Below are 14,875 nucleotides of genomic sequence, written 5' to 3'. Positions count from 1 at the left end.
AGTGAGGCAGGGGTATGGCAGCTCTAGGGGAAGATGCAAGTGGCTCGAAAGGTCCGTAGCAGATGGGATTAAAAAAAAAAAAAGTTTAATATTATTACAGTCACGAGGCAGGACAGGACAGTTCAGAGACTGCTTCTGAAGACTCAGCTGTGCACCGTCAGCTCCCACCCCTGCTCAGTCCAGCTTCTCCAGCACGGAGGGCACGTACACGAGGCTGAGCTCGCTGCCGAAGTTGCAGACAATGGCGGCATTGTCCAGCACCAGGATCTGGCGAGTGGGCTGGGCCTCACTGTTTTTCCCCAGGTAGACGGTCTGTAACAGATCCCCGTAGTTTAGGTCCCAAAAGGAGACACAGCCCTGGCCGCCAGTCACCAGCAGGTTGTCGGAGATGACCCCCAAGCTTGCACCACAGCCCAGGTCCTGGAAACAAAGAGCATCAGCTTAGTGCCTCGAATCCCTCCCTAAAATACCGAGAGTCCTGTGGCCCCAGATCTGCCCACCTGCTGAATGGAGTAGAGCTTGATGCCAGTGCTCCGGTCCCAGATGCTGATGAGGTCATCCAGGCCACTACTGATGACGCAGGAGGTGGTACAGGTAAGGGAGGTGACATCCCCGCGGTGAGCGAACATGTGGCTAACCCGGCTGCCCGTCAGCACATCCCACAGGCAGATGGCCCCATCTTGTCCTCCACTGGCCAGCACCATGGTCTAGGGGAACAGGCCCAGGGGACCGGGTCACTGGGGAAACGCCTCTGTCCACGAGGGTATCCCAGTGCCCTGGGGAGTGGGGGGGGGGGGGGTCCTCCCGTTCTGCTTCCCCAAAGGTTCTGGAGGCCAGCTGTCCCAAGTCTGAAACAAAGACCATGGCTTGGTACCCAGTACCTGACCCGTGGCCCCCTCACCTGGTCAACGTACACCGCTGTGATGGCCCCCGAGTGGCCCTGCAGGGTGAAGAGGCAACACGAGTCCTCCAGACGGAACACCTGGGGCAGGGGTGGGCATCAGGCTCTGGTCTTGGGTGGTTTCCCAGTTCCATTTTTGGCCGGGAAATCCCTTCTCTGCCTCCTCTCCCTGGCTGACCCCAAAAGCTCGCCATCCCGGGCTAGGCCACCGCAGCCCCCACAAGACGGAGCCAACCCTCACTCTCAGCGTGTGGTCCTGGCTCCCGGTCACGAGTCGCCCGGCCGCGGCCTTCAGGGCTGTAATGGGTTTCTGGTGTGCACAGGGCACGGTGTGGGTGAGGCGACAGGCTACCGCGTCACTGCTGCTGTACACAGGGGATGCGGGGGAACTGCTCCGCCCTGGAGTCCCTGCAGACAGCGGCCCAAGTACGCGATCTCTGAGGAAACACCCTGCAGGCAGCCCCCGCACTCTGCACCCCTGCCCCCCGCCGGCCACAGACACGGGCCCAGCACAGGCCCTCTGACCTCGGAACTGCAGGGGGCTGAGGGCAGGGTGGGTCTCCAAGGAGAAGAAATCCAGCGAACCGTTGAGCCGGGCAGCCACAACCCTGGAAGAGAAGACCGGCTGCTGGGGGCGCTCCCTCAGAGCACCTGAGCCCCATGGCCACCGGACGGGTCAGCTCCGCTGGGCATAGGGGAGCGGCTGTAGGGACCATGGCCGAGAGGCAAGCACAGGTGCTGGGAAACCTGCTGAAGCCGGGGGACCCAGGCTGCAACTCTACTCTGCCTCTGTTTATCTTGAAATGGGGACAATTACTGCCTCACGGGGTGGTCACGAGGGCACATGAGCTGACGTGTAAAGTGGCACCTGGAGAACAGGTGCCCTCACAGCCTGAAGCTAAAGGAAGGGCTTCTGAGGAGGGAGACGGGCCCCAAGGGGACTGTGTGGGAGCCACAGGAGGCATGTGGTCTCACCAAAGAAGAGCAGCTTTGATCTAAGCACCACCCACTGCACTCCCTTTTTCCACACAAAAAAAGAATTTCTTCCCTGCCCAGGAACTCCTAGGCAGAGACAGGGCATCTGCCCAGAGGTCCCACCGGCACAAGGCAGGGCCTGCCTACAAGGCCTGAACCAGAAAGCCACAGTAGGCCACAGCCTACGAAGGCAGGCGCAGGGGGAGCAGGAGGGCCAGGAGGAGAGCCCGTGGTCACCAGGAGCTCTGAGGGCTGGGCAGACACCCTGGGGCCGGGGGCGGGAGACAAGGAGCAGAGCAGGTTAGAATTTCCAAGTGGGGAGGAACTGAAAAACATGGCCAGGCTGGCGGGGAGGCTGTCGGCACTTCAGCCGTCACCCCCACTGTGGTGGCCTGCCTGCTGCTGACAGGTGTGGGGCTGAGTACTGAGAAGAGCCATCAATGACACAATGGGGAAGGGACCAAGAAGGGCACAGCTGAGGGTTGGCCAGGCTGGGCAGCACTCTCACCTCTTGTCCAGGAATACGAGGGCTGTGATGCCCGAGGACACCTCCTCGCTGCTGCAGCGCAGTGTGCCCTCAATGGCGTCCCACACCTGCAGGTCCAGAGGCCGTGAGCACCTGCCTGCCCCCAAAGCCCTAAGTGGACTGCCCTTCCCCCCACCCCTCCATCCCCCGACCCCGGCCCACCTCCAGGCGGCCGCTGCTCCGCCCCACCACGATAAGGCTGCCCTGCAGCTCCAGGCTCCAGATGGAGCCGTCTGCGCTGGGGGCCCAAGCCAGGGAAGGGGAGCCCTTCTCAGGAGGACAGCCCCCCTCGTCCTCAGGCGTCGGGGGCGACCCGGGCCCAGGGGAGGCCGGGCGCAGGGCTGGCGTGTGGCTGGGCGCCAGGCCGTCCTCCTGGTACACGCGCTGCACCAGGCGGCTGAAGTCGTAGCCCGGGCCCTCGCGAGCACGGCTGCAGCCCGCCCGGTGCCGGGGCTCAGGCTGCGTGGATTCCGAGAGCCTCGGCTGGGCCGAGAAGTTGGTGTCGATCAGGCAGGTGAGGTCTGGCTGGTCCCCGAAGAGGGCAGGCGGCTGGGGGCCCCGGGGCCGGTGCCGCAGGGGAGGGCTGTCCCCCGGCTCCTCCAGGCCCCCCTTCCCGCTGTCCGACAGCCGTTCCCAGCTCTCCTGCGCCTCGAACACGCTGCCAACACCACTGTCGCGGCGCAGCCTGCCTCGGGCCAGGAGTACGGAGTGAGAATGGAGGGAAGATGGAATGAGGACCCAGTGGGGTGGGGGTGGGGGTGGGGGTGGGGGTGGGGGTGGGACCGGAGGGGGCGGGGGCAGGGCCGGGGCGGGGGCAGGCACCTACCCCAGTCGCGGGATGCGCGTGAGGCAGTCCCCGGTCTGCGCGTCCCACACACACACGTGGCCCGCCAGGCAGCAGCTCACCAGCAACATGCCGTCGCTGGCCAGACACTCGATGTCCTGCCGGGAGTGGGGGGGAGGGGGTATCAACACGTGGGGCCCACCCCGGCCCCACCTCCGCCTGCCCCGGCCCCGCCCACCAGCTCACCATGAGGTGCCCGCGCAGCACCAGCGGTACGATCTCCGTCTCGGGCGGCGCGTAGCCGTAGTCGTCGCAGGGCAGCTCCCCGCGCCGCCGCCGCCCAGGCCCGCTGCCGGGCTGCCCGTAGTTGCGCGGGCAGAGCACGCGGTAGAGGCAGAGCAGCAGCAGCACGAGCACCATGCCAGCCGCCAGGCCGAGCGCCGCCACCCTGCGCGGGCGGGAGCGTGGTCACGTGCGCCCCCATCCCTGCATCCCCTCCGCCGACCACCTCCCTGGGGAGCCTTACTTGTACAGGGTGATGTCGCCGTGGGCAGGCACCACCCCCGGTGCCCTGGGGCCGGCCTCCCAGAGCCCCCCCGGGCCCTGACGCTGCGGGGGCCAGGCGCTGCGGCCGTCCTGAGGATGCCGCCCCTCCAGGGCCTCCCTGGGGTTCAGGCGCAGGGTGACCGGGATGACAGGCAGCAGGCTGATGTACCTGGGAGCCGGGGGGGGGGGGGGGGGGGGGGGGGGGGGGTGGTGGTCAGCGCGGTGCCTGCGAAAGAGCCCCTCCCCACTTCCCACCAGGACTGGCTCAACGTGCTCCACTCTAAGCCCACTTTCTGGGGACAGGCTTCCCAGCACAGTGGGTGGGGGGCGGGGGGGGGGGGGTGTGCAGAGCCAAGTCCCTCCCAGCCCAGCACCGACCCCAAGCCCTGCTCTGTGATAGGCACCCAGCACCCATATAGCCACCACTGCATGGGGGCCACCTCTGTCCCCCATCCGGGCACAGAGTGGGTGACAGCCAGTGGGTTGATGTCATTCCGGCCGAGGGGCTGGCAGCAACCTGTGAGTTCCCAGGGTGGGACCCAGGGCCACTGTCTTGGGTTGTGGCCGCCTGGAGCATGGGTTCCTACCTCACAACCTTATGGGTGTTTCTTGGAAAGGAAACACCAAATTCAAAGCAATGGGTCTCCCGCCTGAGGGGGAAGGGATACTCTGGGGATGATGAACTGACACCCGGTGGGAAGGCGCCAGCTGCCACAGCCCAGCTCACCTCTTGGCCAGTGTGATGTTGTAGTAGCTGAAGAGCGTAGGCCAGTGGCGGAAGGAGAGGGTCCTCCAAAGTTCCTCATCCTCAGGCCCCCAGGTTACTTCTGGGACAGGGCTGTCAGGGGCGCCCTCTGCTGGGCCCCCAGGCTCAGGAGGCTCTCCAGGCAACGTATGGTTCTCAGGTAGCTTAGGGGCATCAGGTGGGAAGATGGAGAAAGCAGGGTCGGGGTGGCTGGCGGGCAGTACGCCACTAGGCACAGGCATGGGAGTCAGGGCGCCATCGCCCAGAGGGCTCTGCTCTGTCACCTGGGCAGCGAGGTACGTGCGCAGCCCTGCTGGGTCTGTGTACACCAGGATGCCGATCCAGACGACAGTGCCAGCCTGCAGGGGGGCCAATGGGTGCTCAGAGGGACCTTGGGGTGGCCCTGACCCCCAGCAGCCTTGGCCCTCATGCCAGAAGGAAACAGCGTGGGGACCTCAGGCCTGGGGGTGGGGAGAAGACGGAGGCCCCAACCTGTCCTCCCTTCTGCCTCACCAAGTCCTCCCACTACCACCTGGGCCAACTGTCATTGGATGGACCGAGTCCCCTTTTCATGGTCAAGGTTTGGGTTTCCCACCCTAGAAATACAAACAGCGCCCTTAGAACTTCCCCAAACCCCATCTAACAGCTGGGGCCAGAAAGCAGGCACCATTCCCATGGTCAGCATGGCAAGAGGGACCGGCTAACTGACCTGCTTCAGAGACGCCCATGGGTCCCCCAGTCCTCAGAGGGCCTCAGCCTTCTCCCTGCAGCTCCATGGGAGCGCCACTGCTGGCCAGTAGCCAGCCCTGCTCCTCTCCTTCCACGCAGCCCAACAAGTGAATGATTCTGGCCAGCATTTTCTGACGCCGGGCACTGTTCCATCCCAGAGCACCCCATCCACCAGGCTCCTGTCCTGAGTCCCTCTAAGGAGATGGTGACTCTTCTACCCGATGCTCCCGGGACTGCTTCTCTCAGGGATAGGCTTATCACCTCCGAAGCCACCAGGATCTGGGCAGGAGGGTATGGTGGGCAGCTTCCTAAAGGCCGGCTTCCTGGGGCCGTGAGGGCCCGAGAAGCACCCCCCACCTCCCAAGGCAAAGCGCAGAAGTCCAGAGGGAACGGAGGGCTGGCCCTCAGAGGGCAGGGTGGGGGTGGCAGGTACCATGATGAGGCGCTGCGCCAGGCGGGTGCGGGCCAGGAAGTAGATGACGCGCAGCCTCTTGGGGAGCCGCAGGTTTCGGAAGGAGGACGGTTGCAGAGTGATGGTGTGGGGTGTGGAGGGCCGCACAGCCAGCTGCCGCTCGAAGCGTGCTGGCCGCCCCACTGGTTTTGCTGGGGGCAGGCAGGCCTCTGGGGGCAGCCGCTTGTTCAGGTCTGCTAGCTGTGGGGGGCACAGTGGTCAGGGCTCGACCTTGCTGTCCAGAGGCAGCCCACGACCGAGATGGGCAGCGCTCTCACCCTGGGCCCCCCTGAGCATGGCCAGGAAGGTAGGTGGGGCAGGGCACAGCACACTCTCCTACCTCCATCCGGCGGATATCAATGGAAAGGACAGTGGTGAAAAACAGCATCTGAAGGAAGAAGTCCGACACCAGGCCCACAACGGCGAAGAGACAGAACTCCTGGAATTAGAGCAGTTGAGGGAACACGATGATGTCATGGTGCAGACCCTGAGAAGCAGCTCCCTGCCTGCAGGCACCTCAGAATCTGTAGGGCAGTGGCGGGCAGAGCCCAGCCAAGAGATAAAGAGATGCTGCTGTGTTCTGACTCGGAGTGGCCGAGGAGCAAGCGGCAGTGCCAGCTGCTCCCTCCCTCCCTCCCCACCAGGGGGCAGCAGAGACACTCGCCCCTCACCGCCCCAAGAAGGTGGAAAGGGTAGGTGCTCTCCCTATACCTTCCAACCCCCCAGAGAGGAAGGCCTGATCCTGGAAGAAGATCCTGGAAGAAAAGTTCTGAGCCCCAACATCCTGCTCCCCCAAAAGGCCTCCCCCACAGACTCTTTGGCCCTGCTTAATTTCTATGACCAATGCCTACATAGAGCCCAGGCCTGACCCAATGTCAGGACTCCCAGAAAGCTTCCTTGCCAGTGACTGCACAGTACCAAAGGAGGGAGAGAGGGCAGGAGGGAATTATTTCTGCCCTGAAACGGAATACGGGTAGTGCCTCTGCTCTCCAAGTTCTGTCCATAGACAGAATCTGCTCAGATTTCAGTTTTCCTTCCCTGCCCTTCACATCTGGGGTAAGATAAAGGACCCAGCTCATGGTGGCACAGTGCTCATGGCAGCTCTAATGTCAAGATGGCACTGTGTCCTGTAGATGCCCTCTGGGTCACCCTATGTTCTCTGCTCACACCATAACTCAGCAGCCATACCAGCTCTGGGGGACAGACAGGGAGGACAAGCTGCACAGCTCCCTTCCTGCAACCCCTCAAGTCAAGTCTGCGCTCCGACTCGGCATAGGTCCCCCTCCACCTGCTCGCAGCCCCACAGCTGCGTGGAGGCACTTGGAACAGGGGCCACTCAGCAGTGGGTGGTGGCCCTCCTATGGTGGAGGGGGGTTGTGCTTGGAGACTGCAGAAGTGGGTTCGTGCTAAGCCCAGGAAGGAGGAGAGGACCAGTGCAACACAGGGCTTCTGCTTGAGAAATGAGAAACAGGTCTGACTGGAACTGGGTAGAACTTCTGAACCAGGCCTGCCAGGAGCACTCTGTGCATGGAACAGCATCTGGGCAGCAGAGGTCCCAAGGCCAGGGCGTCTGTGCTGAGGGGTACCCCCGCACGGGCAGGCCTTGGGGTCTTACCTGGATGGCGGGCACCAGGGTAAAGTAGCCAATGAGGATGATGCCCAGCTCCGTGGCCATGTTCTTCATGATGGACCAGCTCTCACTGCTTAGGCCTGCAGGGGACAACAGGGCCATGGGGCCAGCACACGGGCAGGGTGCCCAGCCTTCTGAGGCAGCCATTCCACCACAGTGGCCCAGTGCTCAGGACTCTCCCAGTGCCCAGGCTCCAGGTGCTGCCAGCACTGCACGGCTGCCGCGGGGAAGGGGCTGGAGAGTACCGGGGAGAGCTACGGCCGCCATCAGACGAAGGGAGAAGCAGGGTGCTGAGATGAGCAAATCCAAGAGGAAAGCCGAGTGCCGCCCACTCTGGCACACCCATGTACTATACTGTCTGGTCCGCAAGGGCCCGGCCACAGCCGGCAGAAGGCCCGAGCGACGCAAGTGCTGGCTGTGTTCTTCCTCCAGCCCCTGCCCCCAGAGCAAGCCCCTGCTGGGTAAGGGGCTGCGTCCCCTCGCATCCTCAGAGCTCCCCATCTAGCACAGGGCCTGGCCTCTCACAGCAGCTCACAAAGGCTTCGAATGAATGAACAGCCTGCCCTTGGCCCCATTCCCACAGACTGGGGGTTCCGCAGAGGAAGTACAAGAGTTCAGACGCCCAGGTCTAGGCTCTCTGCCCACTTTCCTCAGAATCCTGACCCCCAGCTCCTGGCACCGAGTCCCAAGGGCCTTTCGCGGCAGCGGCGGAGGCGGTGTCTCCGCAGTGACCCGCCGCAGGAGCCTGCGCCTGGTGCGGCAGAGTAAGGCAGGAAGAGGAAGCACCGGGTGCCAGTCTGGACAGAGCGCCACGGCACACACGGGCCCTGCTGTGTTCTGACGGACACACGAGCTAGCACACAGTCCAGTCCAGCAGTTCCATGGTTCCTCAGGGCACATGCCAGCAAGCCCCCAGGGCCCGGCAGTCCACACGACGGCACACTGGAGGTCAGAGCAAGGGCGACCCATGGGGCCCCCGTCTCCTCCACAGCAGGAAGCGCAGCACAGAAGGCCCCCCCCCAGGCCCTCCCCCCACGGCCAGCCGTGTTACCTTGGGCAATGCGCAGCTTCACCTCCAGGTCCACTGGGGTCGAGACCACAGACTTGGTGAGCACCAACACGTTCTCTAACCCAATAACCACCACAAGGTAAGGGAAAATCTCGCTGGGGACAGAGAGGGAGAGAGTGAGGACAGTGCTGAGGAGGGCCCCCAGCACATGCTGCTTCTCCACAGGCTTGGGCCCTGGGAAGGCTGTGGGGTTTGCAGCCTCTAGTGGGAGGCTGCTGAGTGACTTCCAGAAGCACAGGGCACAAGCCCCAGCCCCTTCTGCCGCCACATAGGTCCTCTGCCTGCACAGCTCTCAGCTTTCAGGCAGGCCTAGAAGCCCGGCCGGGGGTCAGCAAGCATCCCGGCCTCCATCTACGCAGCACATGGCGGCTGCCAGAGCGCCACTCTCCCTGTCCCTCCCATACCAGACTTCGCTGGCCAGAGCAAAGGGCGGGGAGCACCGCAGCCAGCCCTCGTCACCTCTGCAGAAGCTATCTGGAGAACTACCTGCTCTCCGGGAGCTGAGGCTCAGACTGCTGGTGAGAACTGTGAGGGACAGGTCACCCCAGCTGAGCGGTACCCGCCGGGACCCCTGCTGTGGGCCCATGGAACCCAGGGCTCTGAGGAGGGCACAGCAGCCACGGGGAATGGGGTGTCAGCCCCGTCAGGTTCAGAAAAGGAAGCAAGTGTTCCACGAGCAAGGAAAGCAACAGAAAGCACAATATCGCTGTGCCTACAACCAGCCCGAGCAGCCCCAGTAAGGGAGGAGCCAGGCAGTCAGTGGCCACTAAAGGATGGGCGGGGGCCGGGGGAGCCTAAAGACCGAGGACAAACATGGGACAGGGCTTCCAGCCCCAGAGCTGGAGAGAAATGGCAAGAGAAAGCACAGGTCAATGGAAAGGTGGCAAATTAGACTGTGCTTGTGTCTTTTAAAAACTCTGAAATGGGGGCGCCTGGGTGGCTCAGTGGGTTAAGGCCTCTGGCTTCGGCTTAGGTCATGATCCTGGGGTCCTGGGATCGAGCCCCGCATCGGGCTCTCTGCTCCGTGGGGAGCCTGCTTCCCTTCCTCTCTCTCTGCCTGCCTTTCTGCCTACTTGTGATCTCTGTCAAAATAAATAAATAAAGTCTTAAAAAAAAAAAACTCTGAAATGACCCATTTTGTTAGTAATTGAATGTTTTAGTAGTGAAAAAGGGAAGAAATGTACCTTTCTTAACCTCCTACCCATCTGTGCCCTAAACCAATAGGAGCGGTATGCATGTGGACATATACTGAACACACACATGTCCACATCGCTTACACACACACGTGCAAAAACACACTTATATACACATATACGAATACCTGCCCCACATACACGCCCGTACCTGCGTATGTGTTATATGTATATATAGATACACTGTACGTACATGAGTGTGAATACAAGGTATGGGGTAACAGCAAGCATCCAGTCCCGGGCAAGCCCGGAGGCTCTCTGGCCTGAAGCTCAGGGGAGCCTGGTGGGGACCTACCCGCCATTGAGGGTGGGTGTCAGGCCGAAGAGTGTGCAGAGCCCCACGGACATAAGCAGCGAGCTGAGCACTGTGACCACGGCAGCCAGGGCCAGCCCCCACTTGGACTTGACCATGTCGATCTTGCCTGGAAGGCAGAGAGGGCACCTCAGGGCAGCGTTTCCCCCAGACCCTGACCCACCCGGGGCCCTTCTGGACTTATCTCCTAGGAGCAGAGAGTGCCTGACCTCTGAGGAAGCGGAGGCCCCTAGTTTAACCCAAGAAAAGAACAGCCACACATACTTCCCAGTCTCAGAGAAATGGTGTGTCTTGGGAGCCCTAACCCAGGAAGGGTCTTTTCCTGAGAAGCCAGAGAAGGCCCAGAACCACCCAACCCCGAGACTCCGCCAGAGGAGGAAGCCCTGGCGTTTGTGACCGCTGGGCATGTGTGACCTCTCTGCCCAAGCCACCTTCAGAGCAGGGAAGCAGGTGGCCTGGAATGCCCGCTTAGCTTGGAGAAAGCCCCCCACCTCGGCGCTGTGCACCTACGTGTGGAGAAGTAGATGTAGGCGAACAAGATGATGTAGGTGGTCACGAGGGGGATGAGCTCGGCGATGCCAATCTCCTCCTTGAAGTGCACGTGGACCAGGCTCTCCGCCCGCAGGCTGCAGTTGGGGCTGGGGTGCAGCAGCATCAGGCGGGCCCGCAGGCTGCCCAGGAACCTGCTCGTGGGCAGGGGCGGGGGGTGTGAGGGGACAGACTGTCCCTCTTGGGCCTGGGGCAGAGACCGTCCCTGGCAGGAAGGCCCATCGGGCCTGCCCTCCTCCCCATGCTGGAGGGAGCTTCTTTGTGGTGTCTGAGCTTCCTCCCAGTCTCCAAGCAGCCTTGGAAGAATGACAAAGCTGTCTCAGGAGCTCCTCCAGCTCCTTCCTGAACACTCCTTTGCTGACCTCTCATAGCACTCTGAGTGCCCAAGGCCCAGACAGCCGATCGACTGGAGGCCTCTCCAGTGCTCTCTCCCTGGGTAGGGAACTGCCTGCGGCCCTTTGCTGGGAAAGCCTGAGGCCACATCGGGCTCAGGAGTCACCAGCTAGGGACACCTATCAGAGTGGAAGCACCAGGACAATGAATTTGCCTGAGTCCCTTCTTCTTTATCTTTATTTTTTAATTCAATTAAAAAATGTATAGTTAGTGCCTTATTCTTAACCAGGCGTCAGATCATCCCTGCTCAAATGTGGAAACACAGCCTCCTTCAGTCTAAGGGAGATAAACATTTCAACAGGACACTTGAAAACTCCAAGTTCCGGGGGGCATTCTGGACACCCTAAACCAGAACAGGGACTAGTCAAAGTCTCATGCCATTCCACAGCCCAGCCAGGAGCCCCGAGCGCCGCCGGCCTTACTTGGCATGGTAGCGCTGGAAGACCAGGGTGATGGTGTACGAGACCATCCTCTTCCTGGTGTAGAGGCCCACCCCGCTGTACTTCCCGGGAACACCGAACAGCAAGTCTGCAGACAGAAAGCATCAGGTACTGACATAGGAAGACAGCCACTGTAGGGCCGCCAAGGACCCCTCCCTACCCCCACCCCAAAAAACATGCGGTAACCCCTGATCTGCCAGAGCGCCCATCACAGAGGACACGGTGACCAACCTAGGCAACCTGCCCTGGAGGTACCTTTGATCGTGGCTGAAGTCTGTAGGGTTTTGGGCTCGTGCTGGTGGATGGTCCCAATGATGTCAGGATCAGCATGGAAGCGTTCCCGGTCATTCTGCCAGAAGTTCCCAGGGGACAGCAGCAGGCATCCATGCTCCGGAAGGAGGTTCCGGAGCTTCCTGAGGCCTGGCAGCAGGTCAGTCACCTGCAGGCACACCTCCTCCAGGCCCCTCGTCCCGGAACTGTGCAGGAGAGAGCACAAGGCACCTTCTGTGTCTGTGAGCACAGGGCAGGCGCACTGCACTGACGGGGAGCCCCTGTCCTCAGGTTCCCAGATGCCTAAGGATTAGGACAGTGGGGTGGGGGGTGGGGGAGTTCTTCCAGGTGGTCAACAACCAAACCATGTGGTTGATGAACCTTCACAGTACACGTGAGGCCCCAAGCCTCTCTGAGAAGTGCATTCTGGAAGCAGACACTACCTCTCACGCACTAAGACACCTCAGGCAATTCAGTGGGCAGCTAGGGCAAAAATGAGGAGCTTCGTTTCAGTCACCAAAATGTGTGCCAAAGCCCTTAGCTAACTAAAATCCCAGAGGGGGAGGCAGCCTGTGAAGCCAGCACACCCGAGACCGGGGGGCTGGGTGGCACCACCTGTGGGGCCTCAGAAGCAATCCGTTGCTTTGGGGGGGCAGGGGGGCGCCTCTTCTCAGCCCAACCACCACCAAGTCCATGCCTCAGGGGCGCCAGGCAGCAAACCAGCTGAGGTGTGAGGCAAGCCTGGCACAGGGTCAGCGCTGATGACACCTACTCCATCTGAGACCCGAGGACAAAACTGCGCCCTCCGCAGAGGTGCGGGGTGTGTGGCCACGGGGACCCCGCAGGATGCTGAGAAACGCAGAGCTGGCGCCCCTGCCGCTCTGCTCGCCTGTTCAGCTTCCGCCGAGCTGGCTGGCTCCGTGGTTAGAGAGAGGCCGGCATCCACCCCTCCTGCGGTGCGGAAGGGGTTCAGGGAGGCTGCGGTCTCCGAGGGGGATACCTGTCTGTCAGCACATGGTTCCGGATCTCTTCCACCAGCTGGAATGCGCGGGACAGAGGGGAGCGAAACACATCCACGGCCAGGAGGCTCTTGTGCCAGGGAGACACCGAGGACTTCACAAATATCTGCTGGATGTAAGCCACGGGGGCGCCCACATACTGCGGAAGACACGGGGGAAGGGCAGAAAGGTCAGCTCGGCACCGGCCCACGCTTGGTAAGGCTGTACTGAGCACCTACGATGGGCAAACCATGTGAGGCCTGAAGGACAGGACTTCAGAAATGAAGGTGTCCACGAGGGGCTCTTTACTGTCTATGGACCACTTCCTACTCGCTTCCCAATAGACCAGGGGTCAGCAGACCATGGCCACAAGCATGGTCAAGCCCAGCACCTGCTTTTCTGAGTGTGGTTTTCCTAGAACACAGCCGGGCCCACTCCACTCTGTGCTGCCCCCAGCTGCTGTCACACAACCTTGACCGCGGCGAGTGTTCAGCACAGAGACTGTGACTCACGAAGCCTAAAGCACTTACAGCCCTGTCCTCTATGGGACGGGTCTGCAGCCCTCACAGAGGACCCTGAGCTCCCAACAGGGCGCGGCCTGTCTTACTGACCCCACCACTTGCATGTCAGTGGATTTTAAAGATCCAAAGACCCCATTTTAAATCCCGGCTCTCCAACCGTACGGCCTCGGGAACATGTTGTATTTTTCTGGATTCCAGTTTCCTCACTGTGAAAGGATGTGACCGACATTCACCCCACAGCATCAAGAACACACACACACCGCCCCCACCACCACATGGACCCACAGATACACACGTGCATACAAAGAGCACATGCAGAGATTACGTATTCACGGAAATCTTACCAATAAACAGTTCTGGCACAGCTTTTCATTGCCACCACCCCGGCCCCCTGACAGTCCTGTGAGAAGCAAGGTGAGTCCCCAGGCTCTCAGGACTCGTGCAGGGGTTACAAGGGCCCAAGCCCGCGTCTCCTCACTGAATGCCACACCCTTCTCTCACTAGAACCGGCCGTCTGCCCTGGAAGAACTAACAACAGGCCCCTGACTGAAGCGTTCAGACACGTAACAGGCATGTCTGAGTAATTCCCAGTGACAGAGAGGTCATGGAGCACCCCCAAAATGAGGTACTGGATTAGCCGGCCCAGGGAGAAATGGCAGGAGCCGTGAGGTGGGGAAGGCCTGGCAGGAGAAGGACGGAGAGGGCCTCTGAGCGCACAGCCAGTCTGGACAGCACACGGGAGTCCTGCCAGGTACGACCAGAAGTCCCAGCTAGAACAAGGGGAGGCTGGGAGGACGCCTGCCTGAGCGGTTGCGGATTCTAATCCGCTGACAAAGAACAGCCCCCGGGTGTCTCTGAGAGGAAGAGACCAGGCGGAAGCCACACTCTGGAAGCCTCTGGAGTTATGGCATCATCCAGGTGGAGGCAGGGCAAGACAGCCCAGCAGCCATGACGCATGGCAGTGCCGCAATCAGGGACTCCCAAGAGCAAAGGAGGACATGAAGAAAGGCCACTCAGCCACTCAATGACCCCCAGACAGTTCATCGCACAAGCAAGGTCAGGATGCTGAAGGCGAGCAGTAAGTTCAGGCCTGCTGAGTGTCAAGGAACAACCCAAGGCAACCACCTGTGTCTCTGTGAAGTTTACGTTCAGGACGCCCTCACAAAGGCGCTGCAGACAGAAGGCCTCACCTGCTGGTCTTTTGCACTGGACCTGGCCTGCTAGAAGCTGCTCAGAGGCACAGAGGACTCTGGAGGAAGCTGGCTGCCGCAGGCTCTGACCTGTACAGCAGCTCATCTGCTCAACTCCCCCCACAGGCCTGAGTCGGGGAGGAGCCATCTGAAATCAAACAGCTCTACAAGGAGACCCGCCCCAGGGCAATCATCCCCAAACCCTGTGAAGGACACGGCAGGTCAGCCAGAGACAGCACGGCACCGCAGAGCCTCCAGCCCTGGTTTGTGCCCACTGGCCGCAAGGCTGTGTCACACACGCCACCTCCTCTGCCCAGTGCCCTCCTCGGGCCCTCCACCTCCACCCTTAGGCCCTCAACTTCCTCCCCAGCCCCCTTCATCCCAGCCAGGACCACTTGCACTACCATCTCTACAAGTGCTAATGAACATGACTCAGAACCAGAGCCCTCTCCTGGGTCCTAGGGACAGCTCTAGAAGTTCTGGGAGCACCTTGCTCCACCAATTTTTTTAAAAAAGTTTCTGCTTCAAAGTGTACATGTTATGATTACCATCATCATTTTTAGGGGAGAGGATCCATGGCTTTCATCAGATTTTCATAGGAACATGTAATCCCTTTGCCTTAGACATCTCTTTCTCTGTTGTCCTTCCACCA

At 61.1% G+C, this 14,875-nt stretch overlaps 1 protein-coding gene across 2 annotated transcripts in view; it reads right to left on the bottom strand.

Annotated features, from left to right (window-relative positions):
- Positions 1-63: 63 nt before the first annotated feature.
- The window catches only part of SCAP (SREBF chaperone), a 67,798-nt gene continuing 52,986 nt past the window's right edge, over positions 64-14,875 (bottom strand). Inside the window, exons 1-21 of one of the 2 annotated variants that reach the window (XM_047695252.1) lie at positions 13,378-13,482; positions 12,515-12,672; positions 11,500-11,720; positions 11,227-11,332; positions 10,373-10,545; positions 9,845-9,971; positions 8,339-8,451; positions 7,273-7,367; positions 5,998-6,096; positions 5,640-5,858; positions 4,460-4,836; positions 3,713-3,901; positions 3,433-3,634; positions 3,229-3,344; positions 2,565-3,087; positions 2,385-2,470; positions 1,427-1,509; positions 1,143-1,309; positions 902-982; positions 501-707; positions 64-420 (exon numbers count right to left, since the gene is read on the bottom strand). In XM_047695252.1, the coding sequence (XP_047551208.1) occupies positions 175-420; positions 501-707; positions 902-982; positions 1,143-1,309; positions 1,427-1,509; positions 2,385-2,470; positions 2,565-3,087; positions 3,229-3,344; positions 3,433-3,634; positions 3,713-3,901; positions 4,460-4,836; positions 5,640-5,858; positions 5,998-6,096; positions 7,273-7,367; positions 8,339-8,451; positions 9,845-9,971; positions 10,373-10,545; positions 11,227-11,273 (3,150 nt within the window). In that variant the 5' untranslated portion in view covers positions 11,274-11,332; positions 11,500-11,720; positions 12,515-12,672; positions 13,378-13,482 and the 3' untranslated portion in view covers positions 64-174. Of the gene's footprint in view, positions 421-500; positions 708-901; positions 983-1,142; positions 1,310-1,426; positions 1,510-2,384; positions 2,471-2,564; positions 3,088-3,228; positions 3,345-3,432; positions 3,635-3,712; positions 3,902-4,459; positions 4,837-5,639; positions 5,859-5,997; positions 6,097-7,272; positions 7,368-8,338; positions 8,452-9,844; positions 9,972-10,372; positions 10,546-11,226; positions 11,333-11,499; positions 11,721-12,514; positions 12,673-13,377; positions 13,483-14,875 lie in introns of those variants that run through there. The other variant, XM_047695243.1, reaches the window with a different exon arrangement.

Source organism: Lutra lutra, chromosome 1 (assembly GCF_902655055.1).
Source record: "Lutra lutra chromosome 1, mLutLut1.2, whole genome shotgun sequence".
Lineage (NCBI taxonomy): Eukaryota > Metazoa > Chordata > Mammalia > Carnivora > Mustelidae > Lutra > Lutra lutra.
This window is presented reverse-complemented; position numbering and strand designations above follow the sequence as displayed.